General features: G+C 43.7%; 1 protein-coding gene across 2 annotated transcripts; it reads left to right on the top strand.

The window, feature by feature from the left end:
- Positions 1–948: 948 nt before the first annotated feature.
- Positions 949–13,024, top strand: PRXL2A (peroxiredoxin like 2A). 2 transcript variants are annotated; one of them, XM_085229095.1, is made up of 6 exons: positions 949–1,124; positions 6,513–6,692; positions 7,186–7,277; positions 10,918–11,058; positions 12,253–12,417; positions 12,542–13,024. In XM_085229095.1, exons 2-6 carry the CDS (start codon positions 6,515–6,517, stop codon positions 12,650–12,652), a joined length of 687 nt encoding a protein of 228 aa, XP_085085221.1. In that variant the 5' UTR covers positions 949–1,124; positions 6,513–6,514; the 3' UTR covers positions 12,653–13,024. The 2 variants fall into 2 exon arrangements, with proteins under 2 accessions (XP_085085221.1, XP_010712416.2); XM_010714114.4 differs by lacking the exon at positions 949–1,124 and adding an exon at positions 3,883–4,183.
- Positions 13,025–13,651: the final 627 nt, after the last annotated feature.

The following is a 13,651-nucleotide window of genomic DNA, read 5'->3' as shown; positions in this document are numbered from 1 at the left end:
GCAGAAATGCATGAATTCTGATATTGATTGTATTTCACAAACAGTGAGAAAGCCATTTCAGTGTATTGTGTTTGGGGATGGCAGAGCACTTACCTGAGCTGGTTTAGGAGCCAAAGTGGAGAGGTTATTTGCTCTCATGAATTCCTTGCATTTCCAAAGAAATGATGCAGCTCCAAACCCAACAGTCCTCCAGATTCCCCAGCTCCTTCAAGAAATCAGTAGTGCTGTTCCTGCCTCAAATTTTTCTTAGACTTTTCCTTATTTTTAGTTGCCGTCTGCCACATCTGAATGGCTTTCCTGAGCACTGTGATGCAGGAGGGCTGCATCACAGTGTCCTGCGGGATGGTTGGATGGTGAGGTGCTGGAACAGGCTGTCCAGGGAACTTGTGGATGCCCTGTCCATCCATCCCTCGAGGTGTTCAAGGCCAGGTTGGATGAGGCCCTGAGCAGCCTAGTATACTGTTAGATATGGGGGTTGGCGGCCCTGCCTGCAGCAGGGGTTGGAGCTTGCTGATCCCTGAGGTCCCTTCCAACCCAAGCTGTTCTGTGATTCTGTGATGCTGCTGTCCAGGGCTGCCTTGCACACAGGCAGCACCCTTCAGACACAGTGTGATGTGGGGCCTAATGCCATACCTCTTTATTTTTTGGTATATGGCTGCCAGGAGATAGGCCCACATAGAGCTGCTGACTGGAGCGTTGCCCAATGACCACGAGCAGTAGAGGAGCAGCTTGCTCATTAGATGATGTTGTGACATGTTATTGGCGGGCTGAGCTGGGCAAGTATGTTCTTGAATGCGATGTATATATAAGCATTTTAAGTGCCCCCTTAATCAAATGCTTGAATGATAAGGTCACTGCATTCTTGGACTTTGCTCATGTTTGTTTTTTTTTTGGTTTTTTTTTTTTTTTTCTGCCTTAAACATATTTAAACAGTACGTATTTGGGGCTTTCCCTCTGGTTCGTCAGAAGCTAATAAAACCCTAACGAGGACAAGAAGGGATTAAGGATGGAGCCGGAGCTCTCCAAGCTTTCGCTAGCGGCCTGAGGCGGGCGAACCCCGCAGCACGTGGCCAGAGGGCGGCCGGGGGCGGTGCCAGGCGGCGGCACGGAGCGGCGGCGGCCGTGTGAGTGCGGGGCTGGGGGCTGCCGGGGGGCCGGGGCGGCGGTGCGGGCGCCTGGCGATGGCTGCGGTACGGGCGCTCCGAGCGGCGGGCGGCGCGGGGGAGTGCCGGCTGACAGCCCCGCCGGGAGGCGCAGCCGCGGCCTTGTGACCTTGCGCTGCCCCCAGGGGGGTGAGGGAGCGGGAGGCTGCGGCCGCGGGGCTGGTTTGTCCGTCCTTGCGGTGTGATGTTTTGGCTGATGGCCGTTTTGTTGCGTCGTTTAGACGGAGAGTGAGTAGGCGCAGTGAAAGACAAAGACATCCTGTGTTTCGTTCTTAGCTCTGTTCCCAGCGCCTCGGTGCGATGCCTGGTGCACTCGGGCTGCAAAGCCTCGGAAACCCCCTTGGACTGCTTCGAGCCCTGCTGGCCTCGTTCTGGCCGGAGGCAGAGGCAGGCACTGGATTCTGAATGGGGGTGTGCCCAGAGCCTTGTGCTGCTGCTTGGTTGATGCTCGGTGCTGCTGCTGCGCTGCTGGATGGAATAGAAACTTCTATTGATTATCCTGTATTTCTGCTTTTAGTAGTGAATTATTCTGATGTTGGAACAGTGTGATTTGAGGAACGTGGAAACTGAAATACGAGGAAAGCAAAAATATACGAGGGAAATGTGTCTTAATTTGAGCTTGATTGTGCAGTTCCTGCAGGAGGGAGCAATTGCTGCCATTTGCCAGGCCCACAGTTCTGTGTTTGCCATGCTTTGCTGAGCAAGGATTGGCCCCATAGCAGATCTGTTGGTGTTCCCCTACTTTCTACTCCTTTGCAGACCACTATGGTGCTTAGCTTTTCAGCTGTGGACCTCAGCAGACCCAGCTGTGAGCTCAGTCTGTAGGATCTACACATAAGTACTTCTTGCAGTTCTGTGCTTCAGTGCTTCATCCCACCGCGCAGCATCTCTGCATGCTGGTTGAGCAGAAATTTGAGTTCTCCCAGGCACGGTATCGAGCAGTCCATTCCCTCTGAATATCACACAGAAGATAGAAAATTGGAAGATTTTTCAAGTGTAAGAGCTACTCAAAAGGACAGAGTAGACGAGATGTGGGATTGTGGCATGTCTTGAAAACATTCTCCAAATGGAGCAGATTACATGATTCAACAGTGGTCTTCCTTTCCAAGGAAAGAGTATGGTTCCCTTGTTTGACACAGCTACTTTTTCTTCCAACCCAACCCAGTTGGGTAGAGCAGTGTAATGTGCAGGTTGGGAAGAAACCTGGAAAGATGGCTGCTGCTTTTGACACAGCGAGTGATTTGTAACAGGATCTTTGCAGTGAAAGAAAGAAAAAGAATCATTAAGGTTATAAAAAAAAAAAAAAAAAAAGCTAAATTCATGTCTTCAGAATGTTAGGAGGGTGCTGTGTGTGTGTTGATTTTGGCATTTAAAGGACATTGCGGGTTGGCAGGGACTGCTGGTCCAACCCTGCTTAAAGCAAGGCTGATTTTGGAGTTGGATAGGTTGGTGTATTTTGCAATCCCTGAAGGTATTTAAAAGCTCATCAAATCCTGATGAGCATGTCACTGGGTTACTGAGGGTTGTAAATGTTCTTTAAAAGGAGCTAATTACAAAGATATTTGTAATCTGGTGACTCATTTCTGGTGGTATGTCTTGTAAAAAAAAAAAAAAAAAAAAAAGTAATCAGCTCAAACCTGTGTTTGGGATGTGCAAGTTGTGACAAAGCTCCGAAAGAAGATTAGGCTCAGGATGGGAGGGAAGAGAAGGGATGAAGAAGCAACGGTCAGAACCAACTGTGTGAGCAGTTTTTGATCACAGAACCACAGGATGGCCCAGGTTGGAAGGGATCTCAAGGATCATGAAGCTACAATCCCCCACCACATGCAGGGCCACCATCCTCCCCATTTCATACCAGCCCAGGCTGCCCAGGGCCCTATCCAACCTGGCCTTGAACACCTCCAGGGATGGACGGGGCATCCACAGCCTCTCTGGGCAGCTGTTCCAGTACCTCACCATGCTCTCTGTAAAGAACTTCCCCCTGACATCCAACCTCAATCTTCCCTCCCTCAACTTCAAACCTTTGCCCCTTGTCCAGCTATTATCTACCCTTTCAAAGATCAGAGGATATGTGGCAGTGCAGTCTGCCTTGTGGCAGTGCCGGCTGACTGTTTCCACTTCTGCTTGCTCTTAGGAAAAGCATGCAAGTAAATCTGTGTGCTGCCATGACTCTGATAACTGGAATACACAAATTTTCCAGTGTTTTTTGACACAGCTGCAGCAGGTCGTGTTTATGCTTCTGAAATAAATGTTTAAGGATAGCTATCCTCTTAATGACATTTGTGGGTGGCAGGGAAATGAGACATCTAGAGAACCGTGTTTCAATTGGTCTTCTTGACACAAGGTGAAGACCATCAACCGACTCTTACAGCAGGGCTGAGACTTAGCTTGTTTAAATTTGGGTTAGCTAAGTACTGACAGACCAGAAAACAACTCGCTCTTATCTTGGGAATCTCTGCTGGCCACCACAAAACCACACACACAAAAAAAGTTTTTTTTTTTTTATTTGGCTTCTCTCTGGAAAGAGAAGCGCTCCATCGCTTGTGGAGGCTTTGAGGACTGGAGATGTTTGCAGAGCCGAGAGCTCTGATAGCTCTGGAGAAAAGGAGGCTCTTCAGCACTGCGGCGGGTGGCATTTTTTAACAGCTTGACGTCTCCTTCGTTGTTGCCAGGGCTGTTTTTGTTGTTTGGGCGCGCGGAGGAGGGCTGTTAGAAGTAAAAAGGGCCGCATACAGAAGGAAGGCACTTACTGTGAAAATGCGCGGCTTTAAAAACAAACCAACAAACTTCAGCGCGGCTCCCAGCTGCGTTCTCAGCTTCACGAGCGCGGAGCGATCGAAGCGTTAAGCCCGGCTCGGCGGGGATTGGACGGCTGCTGTGGCGTAACCGCTTCGGGCCGTCTCGGAGCGCGTAGCTCAGGAGGAGAGGCAGCGGGGCTGAGACCCGGCGCTGCCCGCCCGTCCCTCAGTGCGCTCCGCTCCGCCGCCCGCTGCTGCCCGGGGCTCTGCGGGCTGCCTTGGGTGAGTGCGCGCCTTCTGGAGCCGCTCGGGGTGCCCAGTCCTGGCTGGGGGCGGTCGCAGAGGCTCTGATGGAGGGACAACGCTTTTAGGGTGGCGGAGGGTTGCGGTGTTGCTTGGTAGGGGAGAAAAGTCGGTGCAGTGCATGCCAAGTGGCTTATGTACTGGTATGCTGGGGAAATTTAATTGGCTGATGGACAGTCGGCAGAATTATGCTCTTCGTTCTGCTGTTTCTTTACTATGAGAGTGGTGAGGTGCTGGAACAGCTGCCCAGAGAGGCTATGAATGCCCTGTGCCTGGAGGTGTTCGAGGCCAGGTTGGATGGGGCCCTGGGCAGCCTGGTCAGGTATTAAACATGGAGGTTGGTGGCCCTGCCTGAGGCAGAGGGGTTGGAGCTTCATGATCCTTGAGGTCCTTCCAACCCTGGCCATTCTGTGATTCCGTCATTCCATCTCCCTGCTTGTTCAAACAGCAAAACGATGACACATCTGGATGAGTTTTTTGTTAAGTTAGCAGAGCCCGAGGAGCCCAATTAGACTGAAGAGGTGTGTTGGTGAAGATAATGATCTCTGTATCGAGACTACAGCTGGGTGGATGTGAAGTCATGGAGGGAAGCTGGCTTTCAGCAGTGCTAATGGTGGCAGCACTAATGATAATGCTCATAAAAAGAAAAAGCTAAGCGGGAAGTTGCTTGTTTAGTAGTTGTCACAAACTTGGCAGCACTTCTGTACACAAATGAAATACACGAGGAAATACAGCTTAGTTTTATCGCCAGCCCTTCTTGTAACTAAGAATTATGAGAAGAACATCTCCACCAGTCAAGATGGGAAAGAATATCTGGATCCTGAGAGTCTGGGAGGGAATGAGGCTACGGCCTTTTGGTGTGCCACGCAGATTGGAGCATCAGGGCAACACACTTGGAATTGCATTTTGGTTGTTCTAAAAGCTGGGGTCAGGATGGTCTCTGATATGAGTTAGATGCACAAATCAAAAATTGTCCTTATGAGCACTTTGAAAAAGTATGTAGACAAAGCAGATAAGGACAAGGAGAGTTTCCCTGTGTTACAAATAAGCCATGAAATTAGGTTCTGTTAGCTGCACTGTGTTTGTGTAAACAGCCCTTGTTTCCTGCTCAGGCTTCTCATCCGAAATCCCAGCCTATCTCAGGCTCTGGGATTTTCATGTTTCGAGGTACTGTGGTCCTGTCTTCCTCAGCACCACGTATGGCATTATGTGGTGCTACAAGGAAAAAAAAATCTTTTTTCAGTATATTTCTAGCTATTTCTGCAGGTAGGCAGGCAGTTCACTGTATTTGGTTCTCAGAGGCATTCTGGAAGTAATTTTAAGGATGGAAATAGATTTTCTCCTGGAAAATTCTGGGCAATGTGTCTGACACAAAAAGTGGAGCCTACTCCTGGTTTATACATTCTGAATTCTAGCAGCAGTTAGCTGTGGAGGTAAACATGGTGTGTGTTTCTGGTCTGTTGCCAGTCACAGTTCAAAACAGTGATGATTTTCCTATGTTTATAGGGGAAAAAAATTATCTTCTGTACAAAACTGTATATACAGGCAGCAGTAGTCACCAAAAGAGCATGTCTGGGAATGGGGTCTTGCAGATGGCTCTAGAAAGTATTTGATTCTCTATACTATGTAAAACTAAAGTTGAGTGACTTATGAGGTCTGCAGCCCTTTGTAACACCCAGCTGTTGTGATGTAAACGAGCAGTGACTTTTTACCCTGCTAAAACTCAGTGACTTTTGTACCAGTTCTTGCTCACAGCTGGATCTTGAATTTTGTCCCAGGCTAAACTTGCTTTCCTCTACCCTCTCTGGAAGGTGGCTGTCAGCCCTTCCCAGTCTTGTGAAACCTATGCAAAGGTCAGGATTGGGTATTGGAGTCTTCAGCAGGGAGCTGCTGGTTAATAAAACTGCCATGAAACCAGAGTCGCTGATAACAACGAGCAGTTAGTGCTTTTAAGATGTGAGCCAGCATATCTAATGGCTTCCACTCCAGTGTTATCTGTTCTGATCAGTGGGTGTGAAATTAAGTTGTTTGTTCCTGATGTGATCTGCGTTTGTAAGAGTGGAGGTTGATCAGCATATAGAAAGTGCTGTCCAGGACATGTTTGTAATGTCAGGTTTTTTGTACCTAATGAAATGGGTTGCAAGTCAACATGTTTCTTTCTGCAGGAAATACTGCTGAGCTCTGATCTTGGCTCTGTGCCTGCTTTGGTTCATACACTGAACTGTAGGGAACAGGAAATATTACCAGTTCTCCTTGTCTGGCATTATCGGTATTCAGTATTAGAGCTGATGTTTCTTTTTTTTTCTAGACATGTCCTTCCTACCTGACTTTGGGATCTTCACTATGGGCATGTGGTCGGTTGGTCTCGGAGCCATCGGTGCAGCCATAACAGGGATTGTGCTTGCCAACACTGACTTATTTTTGTCCAAGGCAGAAAAAGCAACACTAGAATTTTTGGAGGGGATAGAGCTAAAAACTTTGGGATCAGGTAAGATTCTGGATGTTTGAGCTGTTGTTCTTTGAAATGTGATCTGAGGAAAGAACCTCTATATGACCAAGGCTAGAAATGCTGAAGAACAGTGAAGTGTGTGTAGAAGGTTTAATTTTCCTGAATCAGAGATTATCTGTAGGGGATACAAGATTTCATGCAGACCACGTGAGGTATCTAAAGAGTTTCTCTTAGTCTTTCCTAGTTATAGGAAGTAGTTGAGTGTCCTTGATAGCAGATGATTCTTGTGAAGGAAAACCAATTACAATTATCATTCAATTGATGTGTATAATTTTCAGTATGTGAAGTACTAAAGCAAGTAAAACAAGTAATACTCTGCTATACACATGGAAAACTTCTCTGAATTGCAGAATTAGAATTGTATTTGAATGTGGAGTTCTCTGCAATGCTTCCAGTTGCTCCTTCAAGGATTAATCATTGTAAATAAGGGTGGTTGATATTATTGTTGATGCTTTTTTTCCTCTATAAACAGAGCCAAGAACATTCAAAGCAAGTGAACTGTGGAAGAAGAATGGTGCAGTGATCATGGCTGTGCGAAGACCTGGATGATTTTTGTGCAGAGAGGTACTTGTTGAACTTGGGGGCTAATTAGGATGAGTTAAGCTCTACTTGTATGGATTCCCTTTGAATAAAGGGAAGAGGTGAACAGGATAGTTAACATACACATCTGAAGCACCTGAAAGACACTATCCTTGCACAAACTGGTTACTGGCGAACGATATGTTAGTTTTAGTTTTCTTTGCAGCAGGTTTGTATAGATTGAGTCTTGAGTATTTTCTTTTTGGAGGCGATTAATGCTTTATTTTTATATCTGACAGAGATCTAGCAGAAATGGAGACTACCCAAGACTCAGTTATTAATGAGTCTTAGGAGCTAGTCATAGAGATTTATTTTGGATGTATGAAATATGTGCCAGGTACTCTCTGGTCAAAAGCAATCAAAGTTTGGACTGGCAGAAATCCATCAGATAAAGCTCACCTGCAAATAAACAGTTCACTTGAAGGGGTTCTCTCACTATTCTGGATGCTGAATGGGAGACAGGAAGGCAAGGATTGTGAAGGTAAGGAGAATGTGTTATGAAAACTCCCTGTTTCCTCACCAGCAGTCTATGTAGACTGGTACTGGTTCATAACAGGGTGGGTTGAGAAACAGGATTTGATCCTTAATCTGGCATTAGGCTTCTTGGGTGGAGGTGGAAAGTGACACTTAGAATGCAATTTGAATGTAAAATGTGCCTGGAAGCAGTTGTAACGTGCACCTGCACCTTGGCCATTACTTTTCTCATAGCTAGGAGGAAAAATAGCTATTACGTTCTTACTCGCTGCTCCATAAAATAGTAATTAATATTGTAACCATTTAATTAAGATGTCTTCTTCCATCAGTAATATCTGCTTAAATATGTGTTGAATTAATGGAAGGTATTAAACTACTTCGTCCACTGAACAGGTGTCATGTAGATAGAAGGAAAATGCCCTGCATGCCTGTTTCGATGCAGTCAGACTTCATTGAGTAATGGTTTTTTTACACCTGTCTTTCTAAGTAGTAGTAAAGAGCCCACTTCGTAGAATTTAAATAATTGTTTTGTTTTTTTTTTTTCTTTCAGGAAAAATTTGGAAGGGAAAGATTTAAATTTTCTAATTCTTGCTTTTGTTTCAAAATTTTGAATTATTAACAGAGGCAGTCACTGTATTGCTCAGCTAAATACGACAAAGAATTATTTTGTGTTTTAGATGCGGAAGTCATTCAAACACATTTTAAATTCTCTAAACTGAAGTTATTTTGGGTTGCTTTTTACCCAAAGCATTTTTGTGAGTTGATGCTTGACTTTCTCCTAAGAATAATTGCTTTGTTTTTGTCTGTTGAAGTTTCCATGTAGTAGGAAAGCAGCTTCTTTTCCCACTGTCACCAACTTCAAGCTGGTGGGATGGTTCAGTACGGCTGACTTGACAAAACTGTTCCTCTGTGAGCTGTAGATGTTCAGGGTTTTTTTGCAAGAAACAAAATACAGTTGTCTTCTGAAATCGAGAAAGAAAACTCTCTAATGTGGTGTTAAAAAGCAGACATTGCTTTAATTCTCACAATGCGTACCAGATGGCTCAGTAAGTTAAGTGCACCTTCTCAGAGTTCATGGTCTACATTTCAACACTTAGTGCATACATATCAGTACATCAGCATGCATATTCATTCTTTTTCCAAGAATTCATTAATGTGTATTAATGTCCTTCTGGGGCACGCACAGTTGAATCTAAGGTGGCCATAAGACCACCACCTTCCTCCCCTTTATTTTTCCTTCAGCTTCATTGCAGTGACTTTTGGCTGACTTGTAGCTGTTCTTCCACAATTTGGCAAATTTCCATTACTTTTTAATGCCATAATGAGCAAGTTTCTGTCTTGGTGCACTACAGCTCAAAACGGTTTATGTGGAACTCAAGAAATAAGTCCTTGCACCTGGTGGGTGAAAGGATAAATCACAGAATCATAGAATGGCCTGGGTTGCAAAGGACCACAATGCTCTTCTAGTTTCAACCCCCTGCTATGTGCACGGTCGTCAACCAGCAGACCAGGCTGCCCAGAGTCACATCCAGCCTGGCCTTGAATGCCTCCAGGGATCCACAGCCTCTTTGGACAACTTCAAGTAGTCTTATTGAGAAGTACTTCTTTGAAACAGGATCACTGAGAAAAACAAGGTTGTCCACGTACCAGGAAAAGCTGGATTAGAAAGTTATAGAACTAACACACACTGATTCCTTTTAATAAACTGATACGTTGGTCTTTAAGCTGATATATTGATCCTTATTGCTAAGACATCCTTTATCACAGTTGGTTTCCGCTGTCTTATACTTTGGGAAGGAACTCCAATTTTGTTCTTGCTGACAGTGCCAAGAAGGAACATGTATGTGCCTGGACTCAGAGTTTATGTTACAGAGGAGCCTATTGCTTAGGCTGGAACATCATTTCTCAGAGACGTATGCTGTTACATCCCAATACAAACTTGTTTTGTTGATTATGAAAGTTTTGAACAGTATTAAAAAAAAGAATCCAGATAAAATAACCATTAGCCACCCTCTTCCCCCCCACCCCATTTTTTTTTTTAGGAAGAACATTAAGGCAGTTTGTTCAAGGAAAAACATAAAAATAATTAGCAGATATTTATGAACAGAAAAGAGAAAGGTGTGACAAGCCTAAGCAAGGATTCTTTAAGCCTTACACTTTCCTACTTACTGTTTCCTTTTGATGTTGATTCATCCCTTTCATTTCCTCTGAAAAAGATGAAGAGTAGTGAACTGCAGTGCTGTGCTTACCCTTTCAACTACTGATATCTTTCTCTAATGTCTTTTGTCTGTTTGCCCTATCTATGTACTTATATTTCCTAAATTCTGGATAACCCACACCCACAAACCTTTGAGTTAAGGCATAGCACTTAGCTGACTGAGGTTGTTCAAGCAAATATCCTTTTTTTTTCTTTTTTTTTTTTTTTGGAACAAATGTGGAGTTCTTTTGAGGCCAATAAGAATGAATGATCTCAATTGGAGAAGCCTTGGAGACCTTTGTATAAGCTGTGGGAGCAGGGGTTTCTTCAGCAGAACAAGAAGGCAGGCAGATGAATGGCAGTACCATGTGTATTTATACACCAGAAAAAGTAATAAAGCAATATTGCTTCTGAGATACTGAAAGTGTATGAAGAAATTGCTTGTTCATTTTCACTGGGAAATCTAGGGAGGAGAGTGCGTTTTCACTCCATTACTTACAGACTTGTATATTATGTTCCTGCATTGAGTGCTCAAGTGCTTCACACAAAGCCTGACATCACTATGATGTGTTTCTTTTTGGGAAAAAAAGGATGTGAAACCTAGGTCTGGGAAAGCTAAGTGATGTACAGGCAGGATCTTTTTACTGTTCTGTAAATGCTTAAAAAATAGTTGAAGCTCTGGCACAAGCAAAGCAAGCATAGAACTTTGAATTAACACTGTATTTTCTCTAGCATTTTAAATGGTCCAAAAATTTTCTTTCTTGCTTAGTGAAGAAAATTGCAGTAAACTTAATGAAGGCTGGCCTACGAGTAGATCTTTAATGTCTAACCTACAGATGAGTTTCCGTTTTGCACCTCAAGCTAGAATTTATGTGTTTCAGATGCTCTAAAATTCAAGGTGAAGCTTTCTAACTTCCATCTACTGCCTGAAATGCTCTTTTTTTTGTTCCACAGGAGGCTTCTGAGCTTTCCTCTCTGAAACCTCAGCTGTCCAAGCTGGGTGTTCCTCTCTATGCTGTTGTAAAAGAGAAGATAGGGACCGAAGTTGAGGATTTTCAGCATTATTTCAAAGGAGAAATCTTTCTGGATGAAAAGGTACAATGAAAGTGGTGTTATTTTCTTTTTTTTTTTTTCTTAATAACAAGCTTATGGATGTTCTCTTTGAAGAGCTTGTATGATATAGATAGGAAGTATTCTGAATGAGAAAGGGCTTGGAAGCATTGTAGTTCAAGAAGTTAATTGGCTTTGCTTTTTATTTACCTCCTGCACAGCTTACAGACTGCTCTGTAGCTATGCATTGATAGCATGTTGCTTTATCCTTAACAGATAAAGTCTGTTAATATTAATTCCGTTCTTCCACTGTCCTTGTGACTTGCTGTTGTTAATAATGTGTGAATCAAGATCTGAAGGTAGAAGACAATTAGTTCAGCACATGCAGCTGAAATTATGATATGGCTTGTCCCGTTATCATAGAATGTCACAGAATGGCCTGGGTTGAAAAGAACCACAATGACCATCCGGTTCCAACCCCCTGCTATGTGCAGGTCGCCAACCAGCAGCCCAGGCTGCCCAGAGCCACATCCAGCCTGGCCTTGAATGCCTCCAGGGATGGGGCATCCACAGCCTCCTTGGGCAACCTGTTCCAGTGCCTCACCACCCTCTGGCTGAAAAACTTCCTCCTAAATATCCAATCTAAACCTCCCCTGGCTCAATTACATAGACACATACTGTATTGCCAGTCTGATGTCCTGCAAAACTACAGACCTGCTTACTCCTTAGTACAGAGGACATATTTAGAAATCATTTGGCTTCTGAAAGAAAAAGAATGCCTGATATTCAAAATTGATGAAAAGATGCCTTTATTTACCATTCCCACTCTGGCTGTTAAAAGGAAACAGATTGATTAAAGAAAATGGTTGATGAAATTTCAGGATTTTAGTACCTCTTCAAAAAGCAATTTTATTTCCGAGGTTCAAAAATGTGAAAAAATGCACTTCTCACAAAGCACTCTTGTTCTCAACAGTGTTGATGTAGATGTAGATTGTGCTTAAATAGCTGTGGATCATAGTTCAAAAGACACACGAAGGGTGGCAGTAATCATAGTTGGCTGTGTGGAAGTAAATAGTCATGTAGTGTGTAAGAAATCAGTTCAGGTGCAATTTCTTTACAACTCTGCCTGTTCAGCTTTTCTGTTTTACAGTCCTTTTTGGATACAGGGTCGTAACGTCTCCTGAATTTAATTTGGGAGGAAAAGTGCTTTTCACTTTGCTGTTTTCTGTTTAATTGCAGAGAAGCTTCTATGGCCCACGCAAACGAAAAATGATGCTGTCAGGCTTCTTCCGCATTGGTGTCTGGCAAAATTTCTTCCGTGCTTGGAAAAATGGTTATAGTGGTAACCTGGAAGGAGAAGGGTTCACTCTGGGAGGAGTATATGTGATTGGAGCAGGAAGACAGGTAACTGCAAACCTGCTGGCAGGTTTCTTCTTTGGAATTGCTCAGTTGCTTATCAGCTGATCTCCTCTGAGGAGCCTGGGATTAGTGTGTGATTATTTTTTTGTGTGTGTATGTGTTTATATAGGGTGTTCTATTGGAGCATCGTGAGAAAGAGTTTGGTGACAAAGTCAGCCTTCCATCTGTCCTTGAAGCTGCCGAGAAGATAAAGCCACAGGCTTCATCAGCTGAAAAATAGTTGCACGTTCTTCTGATCGCAGCTTGAAATGTAGAACACATCTGTTTCTTGAATGTGCAATTTAATTGCTTCTTAACTATTTAGTGATCAGTGCTGAGGAAAGATTCTCTTTTCAAATGTAATAACTGATGAAAACCCTCCCAGATTTTTTGTGGCTTTGCTGTCTTCCAGGTGGTCAGAGTTTCAGCTGACCTTTTGTGTCTGACTGTATTAATGAAAGGCTGGGTCTAAAATCTGACGTAGCCTAGATGTTTTCAGTCAGAGACAGTCGGTTGAAAACCTGTCTACCTAGGGGAGCAAAACCGTGCTAAACCTGGAGAAACTGAGTATTAACCTAAGGTTGAAGGGTAATAAAATTTTATGTAGATGAAATGTCTTCACTCTTTTTTTTTTTCCTTAACACATAAACACCTCTGTATTTCTAAGAAATCATCCAGTCCAATTCCTGACTCTACACAGAACCACCCACAATTCAAACCCTACGTTTGAGGGAATTATTTAAATGCTTCTTGAACTCCAGCAGTTTGGTATCCTGATCACTTCCCTGGGAACCTGTTCCAGTTTCTGACCACCCTCTTCTTGAAGATCTTTTTCCTCATATGCAACCTGAGCCTTCCCTGATGCAGTTTCATGCCATTCCCTCAGGTCCTAAATCTTGTCAGTCTACATTAGTCAATCCTGATGAAATCCTGTCAGTCTAGATAATTCAGAGATTCTGCATTCAAGACATTCTGTTGTATTTTGAATTACTACTACATCTACCCAAGTGAGTTTCTTGTTGATTAAAGACTCTGAAAATTCCAGCTCTTTGTGTGATTGCCTGTGAGGAAGATAGAAGACATCTAATGTTCACTCCAGAAGATAACTGTGATATGAGAGCGAGTTCCTTTTTGTGTTTATGATTCTAAAAAATGGGTAGCAGTATGAAAAAACAGACTATGTAGAGCTTCCCTGTCCAAATGTGCTGCGTCAAGTGTCCCAGAATATCCTTAATCAGCT

This window comes from Meleagris gallopavo, chromosome 8, assembly GCF_905368555.1.
Source record: "Meleagris gallopavo chromosome 8, MGAL_WU_HG_1.1, whole genome shotgun sequence".
NCBI classification, from domain to species: domain Eukaryota; kingdom Metazoa; phylum Chordata; class Aves; order Galliformes; family Phasianidae; genus Meleagris; species Meleagris gallopavo.
The sequence above is the reverse complement of the archived record's forward strand: the minus strand, read 5'-3'. Positions and strand labels throughout refer to the sequence as shown.